Source organism: Hevea brasiliensis, chromosome 18 (genome assembly GCF_030052815.1).
Source record: "Hevea brasiliensis isolate MT/VB/25A 57/8 chromosome 18, ASM3005281v1, whole genome shotgun sequence".
Lineage (NCBI taxonomy): Eukaryota > Viridiplantae > Streptophyta > Magnoliopsida > Malpighiales > Euphorbiaceae > Hevea > Hevea brasiliensis.
This window is the reverse complement of record NC_079510.1, coordinates 6,326,969-6,347,987: the sequence shown is the minus strand read 5'-3', so window position 1 is coordinate 6,347,987 and position 21,019 is coordinate 6,326,969. Positions and strand designations below refer to the sequence as shown.

General features: G+C 24.7%; 1 protein-coding gene across 3 annotated transcripts; it reads left to right on the top strand.

Annotated features, from left to right (window-relative positions):
* Positions 1-13,248: 13,248 nt before the first annotated feature.
* Positions 13,249-18,809, top strand: LOC110646300 (probable methyltransferase PMT20). 3 transcript variants are annotated; one of them, XM_021799699.2, is made up of 8 exons: positions 13,249-13,503; positions 14,699-14,990; positions 15,097-15,245; positions 15,370-15,565; positions 15,730-15,940; positions 16,504-17,179; positions 17,317-17,394; positions 18,165-18,809. In XM_021799699.2, exons 2-8 carry the CDS (start codon positions 14,721-14,723, stop codon positions 18,388-18,390), a joined length of 1,806 nt encoding a protein of 601 aa, XP_021655391.2. In that variant the 5' UTR covers positions 13,249-13,503; positions 14,699-14,720; the 3' UTR covers positions 18,391-18,809. The 3 variants fall into 3 exon arrangements, with proteins under 3 accessions (XP_021655391.2, XP_021655393.2, XP_021655392.2); XM_021799701.2 differs by lacking the exon at positions 13,249-13,503 and adding an exon at positions 14,187-14,317; XM_021799700.2 differs by lacking the exon at positions 13,249-13,503 and adding an exon at positions 14,205-14,498.
* The last annotated feature ends 2,210 nt before the right edge of the window (positions 18,810-21,019 follow it).

Sequence of the window (21,019 nt, the reverse complement as noted above, 5' to 3'; positions counted from 1 at the left end):
CTATCTTCTAGTACTCTAGTACTCTGGGTGTATACAATGCTTTTCCCATTATTAGTAGACCTAGGCCTATTACATCCATTAGTATCAAAACTGAAATATTGAAAAATAAAATCGGAATCAGATTTTAATTTGCAAGTTTGAGTTCAATTTGACTTGAAATATATATTAAGATTTTTGGTGGAAAAGAGAAATGAGAAGGGGTCGGGTTTTTACGGATAGCCGATCTGATTAAATCATAATAAAATGGAGAATTTAGTAATATATAATTGAGTTTGAAATTGGTTCGGATTTAAAAAATAATAATCATAATGGATTCGAGGTTTTTATATGGGATATTTAGTTATCCAAATTTATTTACATAAATGCTTAATTAAATATAAAATATATATTTTTTATAATAATATTTATAAATTTTATATTTTTATTTTAAATATAATATAATTTAAATATTTTATAAAATTATTAAACTTTTAAAATATAAATTATTAATAAAAATAAATTTTTATATAAATTATTAATTAAAATATATAAAATTAAACTGATTCGGATATTTTTCAAGTATTAATAATTGAGTTTGGAATGAATTTAAGTAGTTGCTAATAAATTTTACTAAGGTGTAGAACGAATTCAGATTTTGAAAATATTAATTAGATTTAAATTTGGGTAGGATGATTTTCATGGGTACTCTACTTATTGTCATTTTTAGCAAAAAATAACTTGTATATGAAAATTAGATAAATTTTTTTTCAAATAAAATATTTTTTATGAAAATGTTTTTTATTTTTTAATTATATTAAACTAATATATATATATATATATATATATTTTAATATAATTATCAAAATTTAAAAAATAATTTTCTTTTTCTTTAAAAAATATATTTTTTTGAATAATTTAATTTTTCATTAATAAAAAATATTTAAATTTAATTGGGTCCAAAATTTGAATCTGTGTAGCGAAGTAGGGGTAGCCACGGTCCGGTTTTGAACAAGAACCAGAATCGAACCGGAACCGGTTCGGTCAAAACCGGAATCGGTTCGGTCAAAACCGGAACCGGCTTCGAACCGGACCGAAACCGTCCATCTGCGGTTTGATCAGGTTCATATTTTTTAAGAATCGTGAACCAGCGGTTCCGAACTGGATTGAACCGACGATTTCAAACCGGATTAAACCGGCAATTTAAATATAAAAAAATTCAATAAATATGTTACCTCACTCCTAATTTATTTATATATATCATTAATTCTCTACACAATTATTCTCTGCATTTTCTTCAATTCTTAATTTTTTTTCAATTTTTTCTCAAATTCTCTAAATAATTATTTTCTACACTCATTTTAACTTTCAATACTCTCTTAATTTTCCAACTTTATTATTTTATATACTTACTAAAATTTTCAATACTATCTCAATTACTTTGTTATTACTTTAAATCCTCAATAAAATTTTCAATACCCTCTATTTTAATTTTTTTTTTCTCTTTTATACTTTTTAATTATCAATCATTATATAAGTTTTAAAAAAAGGCAAGTAATAAAACTAAAAATTTTTATTTCTCTAAATCCTAAAGGGATATTTAAGCAAAATTAAGTTCATACACTTTTTGCTAATTTCTTTAAAAAAAATTAATTTCATCTCTAATTTTTTAATCAGGTTCAAATCTTTATTTATTAAATTTTTCTTAAAGATAAATTATTTTCTTTCTTTTTTTTATCTTATTTTATTTTATTAAAAGATTTCTAAGAAAAATTAAAATATTTTTACAAATATAACTTAAATTTTGAATCAATAAAATTTTTTTCTAATTTTTTTTATCTAAGCTACCCTTAAACCATCCTTAAATCACTTTCAAACGGTCCTCCAAACTGTCTTGAACCCTTCTTTTTCGAACCGCCCTTTAAACCGTTTTAAATCGAAACTCAAACCGGAACCGGCGGTTCAGAAACCGTCTTCTAAACCATCCCCTAACGGTTTGGTTTAGATTCATAATTTAATTGAACATAAACCGATAATTCAGAAATCGTAACCGGCGGTTCCTGAACGGTGACCACCCCTACAGTGAAACATAAGACATTAGAAAGCAGAAATAAATGATTGTGTGTGAGGTTGGAGGCTTGTCTCGCACGTGGGTGGCCCATGGCATGTGACACTTCTGTATTGGCTCCATCTTATCACGTTCCCTCCGCAAGGCCAAAGGGACACGGACGCCTTTCGGAGATGGATTTTTTCTTTCACCTTCATTCAAGTCTTTTTCAATTAAAAATAATTATTTAATATATATATATATATATATATTTTAAATCAACATTTAAAAAATACAAAATTTAAATTTTCTTTAAATAATCATGTGCTTGTGTCATCTAAATTTTTATAATATATAAAAATAAAAATTATTATTATTATTAATGCTATTTAAATTCATTCAATTAATATATAATTTACATTATAATTGTTTTAATGATGATATTGTTTTCGTGATGAATGTGAATATTAGTGAGTTCAATAATATTAAACATATTTCTTGAACAAAAGTCCAAACAATAAAATAATAATCAATTTTCTTTTTATAACTAAAAAATAAAAATTTGAAAATTAATTATTCTTTTTTATTTTAATTTCTAATTTATAAAAAACACAATGATACTTAAAAAGTATTTATCTTAACTTATAAATTGATTAAATTAACTTATAAGCTCTTAAAATATATTGATCTATTTGTTTATAATAACTTTTAGGCTTATAAACTAAAAAAATAAATTAAAAAAAAAACTTATTTTTTATTTTGATACTTATAAATTAATTTGATTAAGTATTTTATTATATTATCTTTATTTACCTTTTAAAACATTATTATAAATTTTATTTATTATTATTTTTTATTATTTTAATAATAAATGTGCTTATAAATTATTTTTTATTAAATATATCAATTACTTATCAGTCATTTATAAACACTTTAACTAAGCATGCAATTATTTAAAATTATAAATGCTTTGTAAACTTATTTTTATAAACTAAATCAATTTTTTTTATAATATTGAAATTAATTTTTAAATTATGAAATTATAATTTTACATTATAATTGGAGTTTAAATTAAAAAAATTATTGGGTGTTTATTTTATAACATAAATATATTAAAAATTTTCAAAGTTAATGATTAGTTTTTGTCAATAAATTTTAAGTTAATAATAATGAATGAACTCTAAAATTATAAGATTTGGAATTGAGATGTCAAATAAAATTTAAAAAGGACAAAGGCATTGTCATGTGAAAACGCGTTGATTAGAAAAGAGCACCGCCACAACTTGGCTGATTTGAATCCGTTATGGATTCAATTGCGCGACCAAAGGTCCCAAAAACCATGTGATATCATTCAATTCTTTGTAACATCCTGCATGATATGGAAATTATTGGATATGTCTTTACTCATAAAGCAATGAAATTATTTTTTAAATTCATAGTTTAATTGATTTTTTATGAATATTTGGTACATTATTTTAAATGTATTTTATGAGATTTTTTTTTAAGTATTCAATGTATTATTTTAAATATATTCTATAATTTTCATGTAAAATATATTTCACAATAGAACCTTGCATTTATAAAAGAAATTGCCTTTTTTAGATGATAAAAAATTATAGTTATGCTACAACAACCTCCACTTTTCTTTCTACCCTTTTGATAAAGCACTATCTTTATTTATTTATTTATTTTGCCACAATTTACACTTTATTATTTTGTTAATTAATATTATTTTTTATTTAATAAATTATTATATTTATATATATCGCATTTTGATAATTTTATTTAATCTTTTTAATATTAATAAAATTGATTAAAATTTTCAAATACATAAAAATTTAATCCAAATTTTTTGAAATTTTAAACTTTTTATAATTTTATTTAATTTTTTACATATTTTTTTATTTTATTTTCTGACTAATCAAACGTTACCAATACTATCAACTACTTTCAAATTTCATTTTGATATCAATGATATATCAAAATTTTTAGTTATTTGATCAAATTGAATAATTTTATTCACACACTTTCTCTCCTTGTTACTATCAAATTTCATCGTTATTTGATTTTCAATGGTTATCGACAAAAAATAATGGAGGAGTTTATAAATATGGTAATATTAGATTTTCAGTTATAGTTATAAAGAAGTTGAAAAGAAAATTAAATAAAATTTTGACAATTTTAAAAATTTTGAACGATTCTATTAAAACTGAAAAAATTAAATAAAATTATCAAAATAGATATGATTTGGCTTCTATTAGTCAATATCAATATATATATATATATATATATATATATATATATATATATATTAGGTAATTTGAGAATAAATTTGAGTGTTGAATTTGGATAAAATGTCTTTAATTTTCGAAGATTTGATTTAATTATCTAAAATTAAAAGATTTTCATTAAATGAGCCATAAATACAAATGTTTCAATTTATTTTGTTAATAAAATATTAATTAAAAAAAAGATCTTTTTAGGATTGAGAAATAAAATTGACTTGTCCCTAAATGGGCATTGTTTAGAAGAGAAAACAATCAAAGAAACCACTTGGCAAAGCAATTAAAGCCTTAATACCTCTACAACTTATTCCAATAGCCTAATAAATGTGAGGGAGAGCAGTGTATTTTCATATTTATTTGATCTTCCATAAATCAAAAGCATAATGGTGCTTTAAACATTAATGAAGTTGATTGAGAATAATTAAAAATTAATGTTAAGACTTCTCCAATAGACTATAGTCATAGGGATGGCAACATGTTGAATATTTATGAGTATTCGATTCAATCGAACCTTAATATAATGATTTGAAACAGGTTCGGATTTAAAGAATAATACCAATAACAAGTTTAGATTTTAGATTTTACATGTTGGTATCAATTATCCAAATTCGTTTATATAAATAATTAATTAAATATATAATATATATTTTTTCATAATAATAATTATAAATTTTTACATTTTTATTTTAAATAAATATGATTTAAATATTTTATAGAATTATTAAATTTTTTAAAATATTAATTATTAATAAAAAAAATTATATAGATTATTAATTAAAATATATAATACTCGAGAGATTGAGATAGATTCGAATAGTTAAAAATAAATTTTAATCAAGTTTTGAGCTGATTTAAGTCGGGATTGGGTGATTTTCATGATATAATACTTATTGTCATCTTAATATAATTGCGACTATCTATTTAAATAATTAAAAATAATATTTCAAAGAGAATGAATAGAGCTCTTTTAAACATAACATAACCTTCTTATTCAATCTTATTATAAATTTAAATGAATTTAAAAAATTTAATTTATCTATCCGATTTGGCTAGGCCAGTTTGAATTTGAAAGCAATGTCTTTTGACAATGTCGCATATGGTGAAGAAACAATGAGTGCTACTTAAATATGTTAGCTATGGTCGATGATGGGACCCAAAGAGACAATTAAGAGAAAGCAATTGATTTGAATCGGAGGTTGGAATTGCACCACTTGTATTCACCGAGTGCTCATGCTTATTTGTCATTACGTTTTGCCATTTAAAATTATTTTTCTCAATAAAAATTTCATTTTAAGTATTCCTTTGGTATTACATTTGAAGGTCTAAAATTACTTTTATGAATAAAAATATTATTTTATATATTATTAAAAAAAGTAATTTAATTAAAGCTGTTTTATTATTTTAATATTTTTATGATTAATACTTATCAAATTTAATTTTAAATTATTTTTTAATATTCTCTAAGTAGTATATCTAAAAAAATAATTTTCTCAACAACAGTTTCAACAGTAATGCCAAATAGGCTATAAATGCTGTTGAAAAAAGTAGTTTAAAAAAAACTATTTATTATTTGTGTTCTTATGATTAAAACTTATCAAATTTAATTTTAAATTATTTTTTAATACTCTTTAATTAATATATTTTGAAAAATAATATTTTTAATAACAGTCTCGATAACAATGCCAAATAAACCCTATTTCATTTTAATAAACACAATCATATATAGAATAGGCACTTTGCATTCCACTGATAATGTATTTAGTTTGACTTATAAATTAATTAAATTTATTTTTAAATAAATTATTTTATATAATTTATTTTCATAAAAAAACTTTAATTAATATATTTTAAAAATATATTTTAACAATAATTTTAATAATAATGCTATAATTTAATGTTGAAATTAAAAGGTTAAAAAATGATTTTTAAATATGTATTATTTTAGATATTAAAATACTATTTAATTGTTTGCGAGTTATTATAATTAAAATATATTAAACTTAATTTTACTATTATAGAATCATCGTCTAGATGTGAGAGATTATAATTTGATATTTTATATTTTTTTCTATTAATAAATATAGTCTAAATCTTTAGTTATCGATGCGATAATACATAGTAAATATGACATTTATATGATCAATACATGGTATTTATATATTCATCATGTCAACTCTATGCATTTATTTTATTAGCGTTATTTACTGATAACTATCGATTTTAAACACATTTGTTAAAAAAATATAAAATATTAAATTAATAAAAATTAAATCATACATGGTCTTTTATTTGTCAAAGTAAAAAAATCACATGTTATTTTTTTTAATAAATAAATAAACAAATATATATACTAAATTTAGAAAATTATTATCTTCTTTCTATAATCAATACAAGTTCATGGCTTCTTCTATCTTTAGTTGTCTGACTCTTTTGGATGAAAGAAATAAAGCAAAGGCCATGTGCATGCGTGACAATGTCAAAGCAAAGAATAAAGTCCTAAGCTAGTAGCAATTCAAAAAAAAAAAAAAGTCATAAGCTAGTAATATAATATGTCGGTGGATTTTTATTTTTTATTTTTTATTTTTTATTTTTCTGCTTACGTGCATTCATGACGCATATTTATTTTATAGTATATTTTAATTTTGAGAATTAATCTACTTATGATCTATTTATTTCATATTACATTTAAATTTTAATTACTTAAAAAAATCCTTAATAATTAAATCCTTATTTTTTTAACTGTTGATTGAATAAATTTTCGATTTAATTATCATACCCATGTTATTATAATAAATTTATTAAAGATAATTCTCTACTTTCAATAATTAAAAAATAAATTTATTAATAAAAAATAAAATATTTTATATTTTAAATTTTGTAAAGGAATTAGAGTAATTAAGAATTGAATTTTTAATATTTTCATTCAAGCATTGAGTTATTATCTCCAATAATAAAGAGCAAACTAGTCGAAACATTAAATTTAAATATTGAGGGGAAAAATAAAGAAATTATTTAAATAGTCAGAAAAAATTTTAATTAATTAGAAATAATATTTTATAATTAATTTCCCTCTTCTCAATTTTGATCCAAATTGCACCGATCGATATTTTAGTAGCAAAAAATTTATTTAATCAAAGCAATCAGTTTACAAAAATATAATTTTTTTTTTAATTTGATAAGTATCGTATCAACGTAAATAACATATAAATCTTAAGAATTACGGAAGGATTTATGTTCTTTAAATTAAAAATAGGGGTTTACCTACTTTACTGTTACATATATTTTATGCCGAGATAAAATAATTTACTCTATTTTTTTCAGGGTATGTTTGATACAACATAATTATTAAATGGATAAAAAATAATTAATGGTGTAATAATTAATAGTGCTCAGTACAAGGTTAAAGAATTGAGCTCACATGAAAATATACAAACATCTATTTTTATATTTCAATAACAAATATCAAAATTATTATTTTTTATTTTAATTTTTGCAACTCATAGTGGAATAAATAAGATAGACATCTATATTTTTCACACTAAGAAAAGTTATATTGAAAATATATATATATATATATATATATATATATATATATATATATATATATATATATATATATATATATATATATATATTGTTATAGGAGATAGAAAGTTTTTGAAAATGAAAAATTAAAAAATAAAATAAGTTGAGAATAAATAAGAAAAAGATATATAAATAATTTCTATTAACCTATTCATCCTAAGACATTAATTTAACCCTTAAAGAGAGGTTAAATGTTAAGAAAATTAAAAATTAATTAATTTATTTTAAAGTATCAAAATAGTATTAAAATTTATAAAATTAATTATTAATTCTTATTAATCTCATGTACTCTTCATCTAAAGTTCAATTGTAAGTTCAATTTAACTTTTTTTTTAATTTTTTATTTATATAAGAGTTAAAATTTTAATTTAAATTTAATTTAATTCAAAAATTAAGAAATTGAGTTTATTAATTTTATAGTTTAAATCAAGAATTTAACTTAAAAAATAATAAATTAAATTTCTTAATTTATGATTTAAATCAATAAATTTGGTTCATGAATTTTAAATTTTAATTAAATTAAATTTAAATTAAAAATTTTAAATTAATTAAAGCTGAAATTAAATATTTTATCAGGATTTAAAAAAAAAATTAATTATTAAAATAATGATGGTGAGATAAGTAAAAGTTTAATCACATGATTGGCGGTGGTGTTGACTGTGGACAAATGAATGCTCCCATAACAAACGCATAACATAATTTATTTTTTATTTATTTCAAGTCAAACACCTTATGCTACTTCTTTTTTCTGACCATGTGCTACCGACTCCCTCAATTTTATATAAAATCATTAAATTTTAATTTTTTTAATTATTAAATTTTAATTTAATTTTATAAAAATTATTATACTTAATCTGTTGGCTTTTAATTTTTTATTATAATAAGTTTTATAAAATTAAATTAAATTTTAATAGATTTTATAAAAAAAATTAAAATTTAATAACTTTTATAAAAAAATTCATAAAATTGAATGACTATATATAATAATTACCTGGTCTTGCAATCGATTCATTTTGCTTAAAAATTAAAAAAAAATATTGTAATGTAAAAAATACTAAAAAAAATCGAACCAATGAAATTAAATGTTGATTCGGTGCTCGATTTAATTAGTTGGATATTATTTTTATTTTTCAAGTTGATTGGACTTTGAATCCATTAGATTTGTGAAATATTTTAAAATAAGAATACTTAATAAATTTATTGAATTATTTTTGCTACATTTCATCAAAAATATTTCTTTAAACTATATATATATATATATATATGTAAAAGTGTTCTCACGTTTAATGATATTATTAAAGTCTAAAAAAGAGAAAATTATTTTTAAAAAAAATAATTTAATTTTTTTTTTAATAAAAAAATAAATATTTTTTTCATTGACTCATTTTCGTGAGTACCCCAATAAAACAAACAAAATCGAAATTTATTAAATCTATAAAATAAATATGATTTATAGTCATCTAAAGAAAAGGAATTAAAAAGATAAAATAATTTAAAGAATAATGTTACAATAAAAAATAATTATAATAAAATAAAATTAACATTTAATCTTCATTTCACTATCAGTAGTAAAAAAAAAATACTAATATAGTTTTTTATTTTTATATATTTATTATAATAATTATTTAAATTTAATTTAAAAAAATAAATTTTTGTTTATTTTATAATAATTAATTTGATGTTTTTAAAAATCTTTATAATAATTATTTATATATATATTTTTGTTAAAAAATGTAATTTTTATTTACCAATATTATATCATAAATTTTTTACCACATAGCAAGTGTCAAATAACTATTCTTGACAAATGACATATCATATATTGAAAAATGACATATCATATGTAAAAAGACATGTCATATGTATTTTCTATTATAATTCCCAATGTCTTGTATTATTCTGTTCCCATTGCACTTCACCACAGACAATCATAATCCATTAATCTTTTTTTTTTTTTAATTAAATCCATTAATCTTTTTTTATATCTTTAACCAAGCTTTTTTTTTTTAATCTATATCTAACAATATAAATGCCAAATACTAAAAAATTTGACATATGTATTTACCATTCAAAGACACTTATATAATTAAAAAATAATAATTTTATTGAAAATTTCATTTGCACTTTTTTTAATTATAAATTTAATTATTAATATTGGGTAATACTTAAATTAATAATTTTATCCTAATTAAATTAAATTTTTTTCAGTTTATATTTTTTTAATTACAAATTTATTTATTAATAATTTTACCTTAACAAATTTTCATTTTAATTTATTTTTTAATTATAAATTCAATTTTTTCAGGTTTATTATCATAATTAAGAACTGAAAAATAATTATATTAAGAGCCTTTTTGAAATATTAAATTCATGTGACATCTTAATTTTGATGATTAAAAATATTTATAATGACTTTAGTAATATATATATATATATATACTCAATTTTTAATAATTTATTTTTGATACACTAGGTAATTTTCTATTTTCGTTTTACAGTACACATAAAACTAATTATTTCAGAATTCATGGCTGCCCCTCCAATAATACATTCTCCAAATATCAACCTGAGTTTTTCATTGAGAGTTTTAATAATATTTTTTACTTAATACATTTACATTATTTTGCACTATCAGATATGTTAAAAGATTTTTTTTACTAAGGATCCTTTGAGCTAAGAATTATAATTCTATATTTTAAAAATATATATTTATAAAATGTCTTCTATCTTTTTTTTTTATTCGATCCATTATTTTAGTTTTAATTAAATACTATTAAATTAATATATATTAGTATAAAAAATAATATAATAATTACTTTTTTATTAATGTACAAAAAATAATTAATTTAATAAATTGAAATTAACTTACGTTAAATACAAGTTAAAAATAAAAAATTTAAATTGTTACCATGCAAAGTGTAAATATATAACTAATTAATTAAATATAAGAAGGGCATTGTAAACATATTTAAAGGACTAAAATGTGATAAATGTAAAAAACAAATCTAAATAGTTAAATATTTAACTTTTAAATACTAGATTATTTAAATTAAAAAATATATAATTCTTTTATTTGTCTATTAAATAATATGCAATTGAACGTATGCCTAAAATAAATAAAAATTAGTTAATTTGCATACTTTTCACATTTAAAATCTTAGGTTTTTTATTTATTTATTTTTTAATTTTCTTTTTTATTTTTACAAGGGTTTTGCTAGAGTGCCTCTAAATAATTGTTAACTTTTAAGATTTTACTTATAATTTTAAGTAAATTGGAGAGGCTTTGAATTAGAGGGTGAGAATTGAGTCTTTGAGTTAACTGAGTCTAAAGTTATTAATAAATTGAAATTGAGAGAAAATCCACCGTAACTGAAATAAAAAATATTTGGTGGGTTATCTATTATAATCGAATTAATTAAAAAAATATAATATATATTTTATATTTTTAATTAATAAAATATTAATAAAAATACTTTACATTTCTTTATTTATAAAACTAATAAATATAATTTCATTATTAAATAAAAGAATAATTTAAAATTAAATATTGTTAATAAATTTATAAAAAATAATAATCACAAATAAAATAATAATTAATATAAATTCAGTTATTTTGGTTATCAAATCAAAACTAACCAAATTGATAACTGAACATAAAAATTTTGTAGAATTATTAACTAAAAAATGAAATTTATCAATTTGGTTTGATTTTTTATTATAACTGAATAATGCACACTACTACTAGTAAAAGCTACATAAAATTTTAATTTAATAGTATTAATTTTTTTAATTATAAGGTCTCAAATTTAAATTTTATTGAATTAGTTTTACTTATACATTATGAGAATTATTTATTGTTTTATTTTAATATTTAACATATATTTTTTTATATTTTATATTTACATAATTATATTATAAAATTTTATTAATGATAAAATTTTTAATTAACTATAATTTTATTTCAAAGATTAATGTATAAAATTTTAATAGCAAAAAATACATTTTTGAATTTAATAAAAGATATAAAAAATGTAACATTTGAATTTTAAATTTTAAAATAAATTAATTAATAGATTTTTTTTTATTTTTAAATTAATTGACATATAACAATAAAAAAATAAATAAAGTGAAAAAAATACATGTGTCACATGTCAATTTTTAATGTTTCATTATTAAAATTTTTATATTTTAAATATATTAAATATTTATTATAATATTTTAAAATAAATATTTAAATTTTGTAAATTAATTTTTAGTAAATAATTATTTAATTATATATATATATTAATATAATTAAAAAAAAAAAATAATTCACCTTTTCTCTAATCTAACAAAAAAATTTAATTTTAAAAATAGATACTATGATTAGCAGAATTTTATAATAAATTAAAATTTTAAAATTCTCAAAAGATGTAAATTTTAGAAAAGATTTAGTAGTTGAAATTTGAAAATATTTAAATAAGGTGTGAATATTTAAGGTGATAAGTTAATTTTTTATAAAAAAATATAAAACTAAAAAAGTATAACATATAGTAATTTTTAAAATTTATTAAGAATATATTTGATTTCACTTATAAAAAATAATTTATAAATATTAAAAATTTTAAATAATAATGCGTTTAATTAAATTGCTTATATATCATTAATAAATATATTTTATAAAAAATAATTTACAAGTATATTTATTATTAAAACGATTAAAAAATATTAAATGAAATTTATAATAAAATTTTAAAAATTAAATAAAAATAAAGTATTAAAATATTTAATTAAATTAATTTATAAGTATCAAAATAAAAAATTAAAATTTTAATTAATTTTTTAAATTTATAAATTTAATAATTATTATAAATAAATAGGTTAAATTATTTTTAAAATTTATAAAATAATTTATTAAGACAAATATTCTCCGAGTGATATATTTTTATAAAATCCTTTTTTAATATATATATATAATGCAAAAAGACAAATTAAATTATACAAATTGATCATAACTAACAATCGATTATAAATTTGATTTTACGCAAATGGTTTAGAATGATGAGCAAGTTAGGTATAGAGGGTGATTATGAAGATGACAAATCTCTATTTGTGCGTGACTGACATGTAGATAATGATGATTAGGCTTTCCTCGTTTTCTTGACATCTTTATTAAAAAAAAAAAAAAAAAAATTCAACCGTTAACTTTTTTTTTTTTACCTTATGATGCTCAAGCGCAAAGATTTACCGCTAAGAAATTACCGCCAAATTAAAAAAAAAAAAAAAAGTTCACAGAAAGAAATGGAGAGAGAGAGAGAGAAGACAGCTAAGCAAAGCAGACGGCAAAGAAGAAGAAGAAGAAGGCTTATTTAAGGTGGATCAAAGTATGGTTTTGTTGTGTGTTGGAGAGATATCTCTTTCCTTCCCTTTACTTTCCTTCTCTCTCGAGAGGGATTTTTCCTTTTCTTTTCCTTTCCTTTCCTTTCCTTTCCTTTCCTTCTATAGATATCTATCTGTAATCTGTATACTTATTATCCTCTTTGAAATTGGAAGATCTTTTTCTGTTTTTGAGTTTCTGAAATAGAGATACAGAGATAGAGCAAGATTCTTAAGTTTAGAGTGAGAAACAAGGTACAATTTGACATTACTTCATCTGTCTTAGCTGCTTATTCTTTGTTGTTGTTGTTGTTGTTGTTGTTCTGTTTTCTTTCTTCTCCGACAGATGTGTTCTTGGAATTTTTATGTTTTGTTAACATTATCGTTACTGCATCTATCCATTTTCCTGTTTCTTGGGTTTTCATTTGTTTTGCTTGTAGATCTGCACTTTTTGCTTGCTACCCTTTGTTTTCTTTCCTTTTTTGATTCACTACATATAGACACTCGTAATTTTGCTTCTGTTTTGGATTTTACCATCTGGGCATTTTGAAACATTTACAATTTTGCATTATTTCCCAAGTTATTATATGTTACTGTTGTGAATTTCTTGCTAGAATTACTGTACTTGGTTTGCAGACTTTGCCTTCTTCTGCCTTTTTTTGGTGGAGTGATGATGCTTGAGAACTAAATAAAGAATGGTGACAATTGAATCATGGAACCTTTTCTTTGGTTTCAAGGAAATAATTAAAATTCCATGATTTATTGCTTTTCTTCTTTTGCCTTTATGACTTTGGTGCTTTGAAGAGAGAGAGAGAGAGAGAGAATGAGACATAATGAGGACGGCAGGGTTTGATGGAGTTGGGTCCCATTTCCATGTGAGAAAAAAGTGAAAGCTAAGTAACTTGGCAAGTGAAACTACATGTCGTAGTTGCTGTCAGATCTTCTTGTTTACCTCTATTTTCTTTCCAAGAATTTTTAATGGTTCTCTGTTGTCATTGCGTCTCTATCAATCACTTGTTTTTCTCTATTTTTCTCTTCTGGGATTTGCTATAATTCCAAAAAATCTGAGGTTTCTTGAATTCATCATCTTTCGTCAATTTCTATGCCATTCTGCTTTACTGGATCTAGTTGATAGCTTTGCACTAGGATGTAGGAAAATCGAAATGTGTAATATTAAGTGATCACTTTTAGTGTATTCTATTTACTATATTTAATTCTTGATGCTCAATTGGATATTTGAGACAGCTTAGGTATGGAGATTAGAAATATGACTGTTTGTTTGTATTAGGTGTTGATATTTTTATTTTTGGGTCTTCTTCTTGTATGATGATCTTTACTGTGATTGAGGCTTAGATTGGATTCTGTTATTGGATGGATAATAAATTGTGCTAATATTATTAGACAAAAATTAATCTGTTTTGTTGTTGCTTACATTTTGCATATTTGGCAGATAGTTGTTTGTTTATAGAATCATGAAGCATAAGGATGGAAAACCGGGTTCTCAACCTGATAGAAGGTCCCGGGTTGTTCTCATAACAATAATGTTTGCTGTACTATGCGGGTTTTCCTTCTATCTTGGTGGAATTTTCTGTTCTGAGAGAAACAGAATTGAGGTCAAGGATGTCACAAAGGCAGTCTCATCTCCCAAGGAATCAGTGGTTGCTCCTCTCCAAATTAAATCCACGGCCTTACCTGAATGCAGCAGTGACTATCAAGATTACACTCCGTGTACAGATCCAAGGGTATTACTTTTTTTTTTCATTATATGGTGCTATAGGCTATTTAGGATCTGTACCAGGGGCATGGTGTTGAATGACAATATTGATGATGGTGTATTTCATTGTGCAGAGGTGGAAGAAGTATGGTGTTCAGCGGCTTACTTTCATGGAACGTCACTGTCCTCCAGCATTTGAAAGGAAGGAATGTTTAGTTCCACCACCAGATGGGTACAAGCCACCAATCAGATGGCCAAAGAGCAGGGACGAATGTTGGTACAGGTATTATGCTCTTTTTCTCTTGTTTGTTCCTTGGTATCAAAGGGACTTGTTAGCTTGATTTGTTAGGTTTCAATTTCTGCTTTTGCAAATATTGCTTACTTTTACCTTGTTGATCTGGTTTCAGGAATGTGCCATATGATTGGATCAACAAGCAGAAATCTAATCAGAATTGGCTGAGGAAAGAGGGGGAGAAATTCCGCTTTCCTGGTGGAGGTACTATGTTTCCTAGAGGAGTCAGTGCCTATGTTGATCTGATGGAAGATCTCATCCCAGAAATGAAAGATGGAACCATTCGCACTGCTATTGATACTGGATGTGGGGTGAGTTGTGATCTCACTTTTGCCCTAGTTTCGGGTGTTGAATATATTGGAAATAAATTGGCCTTGTTCTGTTAGAATTTGCACATTGCATCAAGTATTAAAATGCCTTGTGTTTTTGGTAATTAATTCTGTCTGGATTTTGGTGTCATTTTGTTTATATATAGGTTGCAAGCTGGGGTGGCGATCTATTGGATAGAGGGATCCTAACTCTTTCTCTTGCCCCAAGAGACAATCATGAGGCTCAAGTCCAGTTTGCACTGGAGCGTGGAATTCCTGCAATCCTAGGAATCATTGCCACACAACGACTCCCATTCCCTTCAAGCTCATTTGATATGGCTCATTGCTCAAGATGCCTTATTCCGTGGACTGAATATGGTAATTGATTAATTATTTCTGACTGCATGATCAACATCTTACTACATACAGGATTTTTGCAGTATGCTTGAATGTGAATGTAGAAAATACGATGCAGTCAGGCAGTCCGGATTGTGGCTACTGCTAAACTTGCTGGTTTTAAACGCTTATTTTTGAGTGGTAACTTGTAGATATATTCTGATTCTCTGAAATTTTCCACTTGGAAAATGGTGCCTGTGTTTCTCTCAGAAGTTTCTTCATTCCTTGGAATTGGGAAATGCTTTTGAAAATTTCAAATACCACCAACTTAATTGATTTTGCTTTTGTTTTTTTGTCATAATTGTCTTGAAGGATTGTTGAGATCTATTTTCCTCACTGCCTTTGAGATATTATTGCTGCATTTTGTATTTCAATTTACAGGTTATGTACTAATCCTTAGGAAGTCAGATTGTATTTCCTTACATTTGTTCTTCATTTTTCACCCCCAACATACAACACTACCCTCTTCTCCTTCTATTTAGCATTGAATTATTGATACCCTATCAGCACTTGCCGTTCTAAAATGATGGATACTTTTTGTTCAGGTGGTATTTATCTCCTAGAAATTCACCGTATACTCCGTCCTGGTGGCTTTTGGGTCTTGTCTGGTCCTCCAGTTAACTATGAAAATCGTTGGCGAGGGTGGAACACTACAATAGAAGAGCAGAAATCAGATTATGAGAAGTTGCAAGAACTTCTAACTTCAATGTGCTTCAAACTGTACAACAAGAAGGATGACATTGCTGTGTGGCGGAAAGCTTCAGATAATAGTTGCTATAGCAAGCTTGCTAAACCTGAAGCCTACCCACCAAAATGTGATGACAGTCTTGAACCAGATTCTGCATGGTACACTCCACTTCGTACTTGTGTTCTTGTTCCCAGCCCAAAACTTAAGACATCAGTTCTGGAATCCATCCCAAAATGGCCGGAGCGGTTGCATGTTGTTCCTGAACGTATTTCAGATGTTCCTGGTGGTAGTGCTAGCACTTTCAAACATGATGACAGCAAGTGGAAGGTGCGAGCAAAACACTACAAAAAGTTACTGTCAGCAATTGGGACTGATAAAATAAGAAATGTAATGGACATGAATACAGTTTATGGAGGTTTTGCTGCATCTGTGATTGATGATCCCTTGTGGGTCATGAATGTGGTCTCTTCTTATGCTGTCAATACACTTCCCGTGGTCTACGACCGAGGCCTTATTGGAACTTACCATGACTGGTAATCCTGCTAATGTGAATTTGAAGTTTCTGTTTCTGCATGAACAGCATAATTGTCCTGAACTTTCAATGTTGCATATCATTTAAATCGGACCTGCATGAATATGGTGTTGGATTTATCTCTTTCCTGTTTGGTAGGTGTGAAGCTTTCTCAACATACCCTCGAACATATGACTTCCTTCACCTTGATGGCCTTTTTACTGCTGAGAGCAACCGGTAAGACATGGTCCTTAGTTTCAAGTTGCTGTTTTGTGCAATTGCTTGCTATTTTCTTTGGAATTGTCATTTGGAATTTGGCCTAAGTTGATCTCTTAAGTTTTAATGCCTTGTCTTTTTGGGTCTGGTATGGACCTCCTGAGTTATATTGCCTTGACTTTTTATGTCTGGCGTGGACCATTATGTGATAAAGGTCTAAAATGCATGAATGAAGATGATATATTTTTCTTCTGCATAGAAAATTAAGAATAGTGACAAAGTAGAAGCAGGTTATCTGCTCAAGTATTGAACTGTGAATTGGGAAAAATGGTTCAGGATGTTTACATTTTACTATACCATAGTCAGGCTTGGCCTAATTGGATCAGCCATTATTAGGTTGGTCAAGCAGATATTTGCTAATATATTTTGGAATGCTTGGAAAGTTAATGGTATTCTGCAGAGTTGGCCAGGCCGGGCCAGACTAGTACAATATAATCTGTCTGCTGTAGTCCATAGATGAAAATTGCCAAAAATACCTAGTTACTGCACTTTTTTTGTTTCTCCATTTTTGCTTGATGCTATTCCTTGAATTGGTCACTATGGGACTCTGGAGTTGAACACCCCCACCTTTTTATTTTCAATTTATTAGATGATCTTGAATTTGTAATTCACCAGCAAAGAAACAGAGCTGCTGTAATTGTTGATTCTTATCAATCTTATCTTATGAAATGCTAAGATGGAGAATATGCAAATATAAGTTGTGTTTCTGATAATTTTGAGTAATTGGGCAGATGTGATATGAAGTATGTGCTCTTAGAGATGGATCGGATCCTGCGTCCCAGTGGGTATGCAATTATACGGGAATCTAGCTATTTTGTTGATGCTATTGCCACCATTGCCAAGGGGATGAGGTGGGGCTGCCGTAAAGAAGACACTGAATATGGTGTTGAGAAGGAGAAGATATTGATTTGCCAGAAAAAGCTCTGGTACTCCTCTAATCAGAGTTCAAGAAGATAAAAATAGAAATCCTAGTTGTGGTGATGATCTCCTGACAAGGATTCCAGGGGATAGACACCATATATCAGTAAAGTTCAATACTTGACCTGCAAATTTATTAAAATCCACAGGAGCCGAGGTCTACAAATTCAAATTTGTCAATTGGATTATTAGCTACACAATAACCTAGTTTTGTTAATTTATAGTGCCCATAAAAGATATGTATTCTTTGCAAGGCATCCATATATTCTTGGCAATTTTTTTTTGAGTTCTCTTGTTTTTGCTTTTATTTATTTATTTTTTGTGCTTTTACCTTTTATATGTCAGAGACTTTATATGATAAGTGCCTGTAACAATTTGTGAGGATTCAAGAAGACTTACAATCACACATTGTGATTTCTGTGTAATGAAAATTATGAAATTGCTGTTTCTTATTGAAATTTGATCACACTTTCTCTCTCTCTCTCTCTCTCTCTCTCTCTCTCTCTTAACTGCTTTGAATGTGTTACCAGCGTATGAAGTTGGAAACTATAAAGAGTAATGAACAAACTCCATATGGCGACCTCATGTAAGTAACTTGCTTAAAGTGAATCTGCAAATGTGCGATATTTTCATTAAGAAAAATTTTTCTTATTTGGACAGGAAACTTAAATTGCTACGCCACATTGTGCATTAACTGATTATTGCTGCTGCTGCTTTTGGTTCCTTCTTGTAGAGATGCTTTCCCATTCTAAATTGTGAATGAGAAGATGAGAGCATTTAAATTGTCATAGGCTTGTATATAGACAATAATTGTATAGAAAATCATGTGGGGTTTGACTTGGTGAAGGATGGATAAATAAAGGTAAGAAGGAGTAAGTGAGTTATGTATCTTTATTTGGAAAGGGATGAATTAATAAAGGGTAAGAGTGAGGGTAAAACTAAATTTTCTTACGTCTCAATTTAGGCTCTATTTGAATGGGGTGAGAATGGTAATTAATAGAAGGGAAAGGGAGAGTAAGGAGGGTTATAATAAAAAAAAACATTCACACTTGGAAATAGGTGAATTAATGGAAAGATAAATAAAAGTAATATATATTTTTATATTTGGAAAGCGGTGAAAGAAGGGTAAATAAGTATTAGAAGTATAAAAATACCCTTTCCTATTAGATAAAAATTTATTCTTTATTTTCTTTTAATATGCAAATTAAGGCCTTTTGTTTTTGGCTTGATGACCAATAATTTACATTTTCGATTATCTCTTTATGTCATACTATAGCATGTACCATTTCAACATTAATTATTCAGCAACTTAGACAGCTATAAAGTAATATAAATGTCATTTTGCATCTTTTAAAATATTTTATTTTTTAAAAGGCAAAATATTATTATTATAAAACATACTTTTGCAATTTTTTATTTATTAATGACCTTGACTGGTAACAATTAACCATTTCATACACGAACATTTTTCAATGGGTGCGAGCAAAATTTAACTATATGAAAGAAATTTAACTTTCACTTCATGAATATATAAATATTTAACCAATGAAATAAAGGACAAGCACTTGGCATTACTGTCAATAACAATAGGAAGATTTTATATTACTAGATAACTTAAAAGTAAAAATAAAGCAAATTAATAAGTTAACTAATTTAGAAGGCTAAGCCAAAAAGGACCCTTGCAATCTCAAAATAAAAAAAAAAATCTATTATATATATATATATATATATATATATATATATATATATATATATATATATATATATATATAAGCCTAACACGATCAAAACTAAAATCAAGGATATCCAATATTATAAAGTCAATCAAATTACATAATACCCACTATCAAAGGGATAAAAGGCCACAAAAATTAACAAACTAGATATATGACTTAATTAATGTCCATAAAATCTCAAAATAGTCTACCAACAATATGTATTATCGTTAGCATAATAAAGAGATACTAATCAAAAGATAACTAGCACATTTAACTAAAATAGATATATGACTTAACTAATGTCCATAAATCTCAAAATTGTTTGCCAATAATGCATATTATTATCAGCACAATAAGGAGATGCTAATCAAAAGATAACCAACAACCTAATTCTGCAAGGCATTAGAACCAGCCATCATCTACACAACAAGTCCTTGCGAAATGCAAGAGGACATCTAAGCAAACCTCGCAACATGTCAGGCTTTCGAATAAAAAACAGATAACAAGTATATAAGAGATGTGACTCAACACCTAGTTCTTCCAACAAAGTCCATGTTTCATTCTCTGAAATTGGAAGCTTGGTGGCTTTGACAAACTCAATTGTAGAATTCATAAGTGCTTCCCTCTTTAATACAACAACTTCTTCATCAACCTTTGATCTTTTAGCAGTTTTATTCCTTAATGAATTTTCAGATTGAGAATGAGATTGGGATCTTTCCACTCCAATAGGTTTCTCAGATGCTATATTTTGTGCTTCTTCAAATGGTCCATCAAAATTTTCCAAGGTGACTTCATATTCTGATGCCAAGAAATCAACATCATCAAATGTTGTTCACATGAGAAGCATATGTCTCTCCTTCTCTAGCCCTTCTTTGCCTCATCTTTACTACAGTTTCGACATGCTTTCCAGTAGCCCTATCATTCCCATAAAATAGACACAACTTTTTATA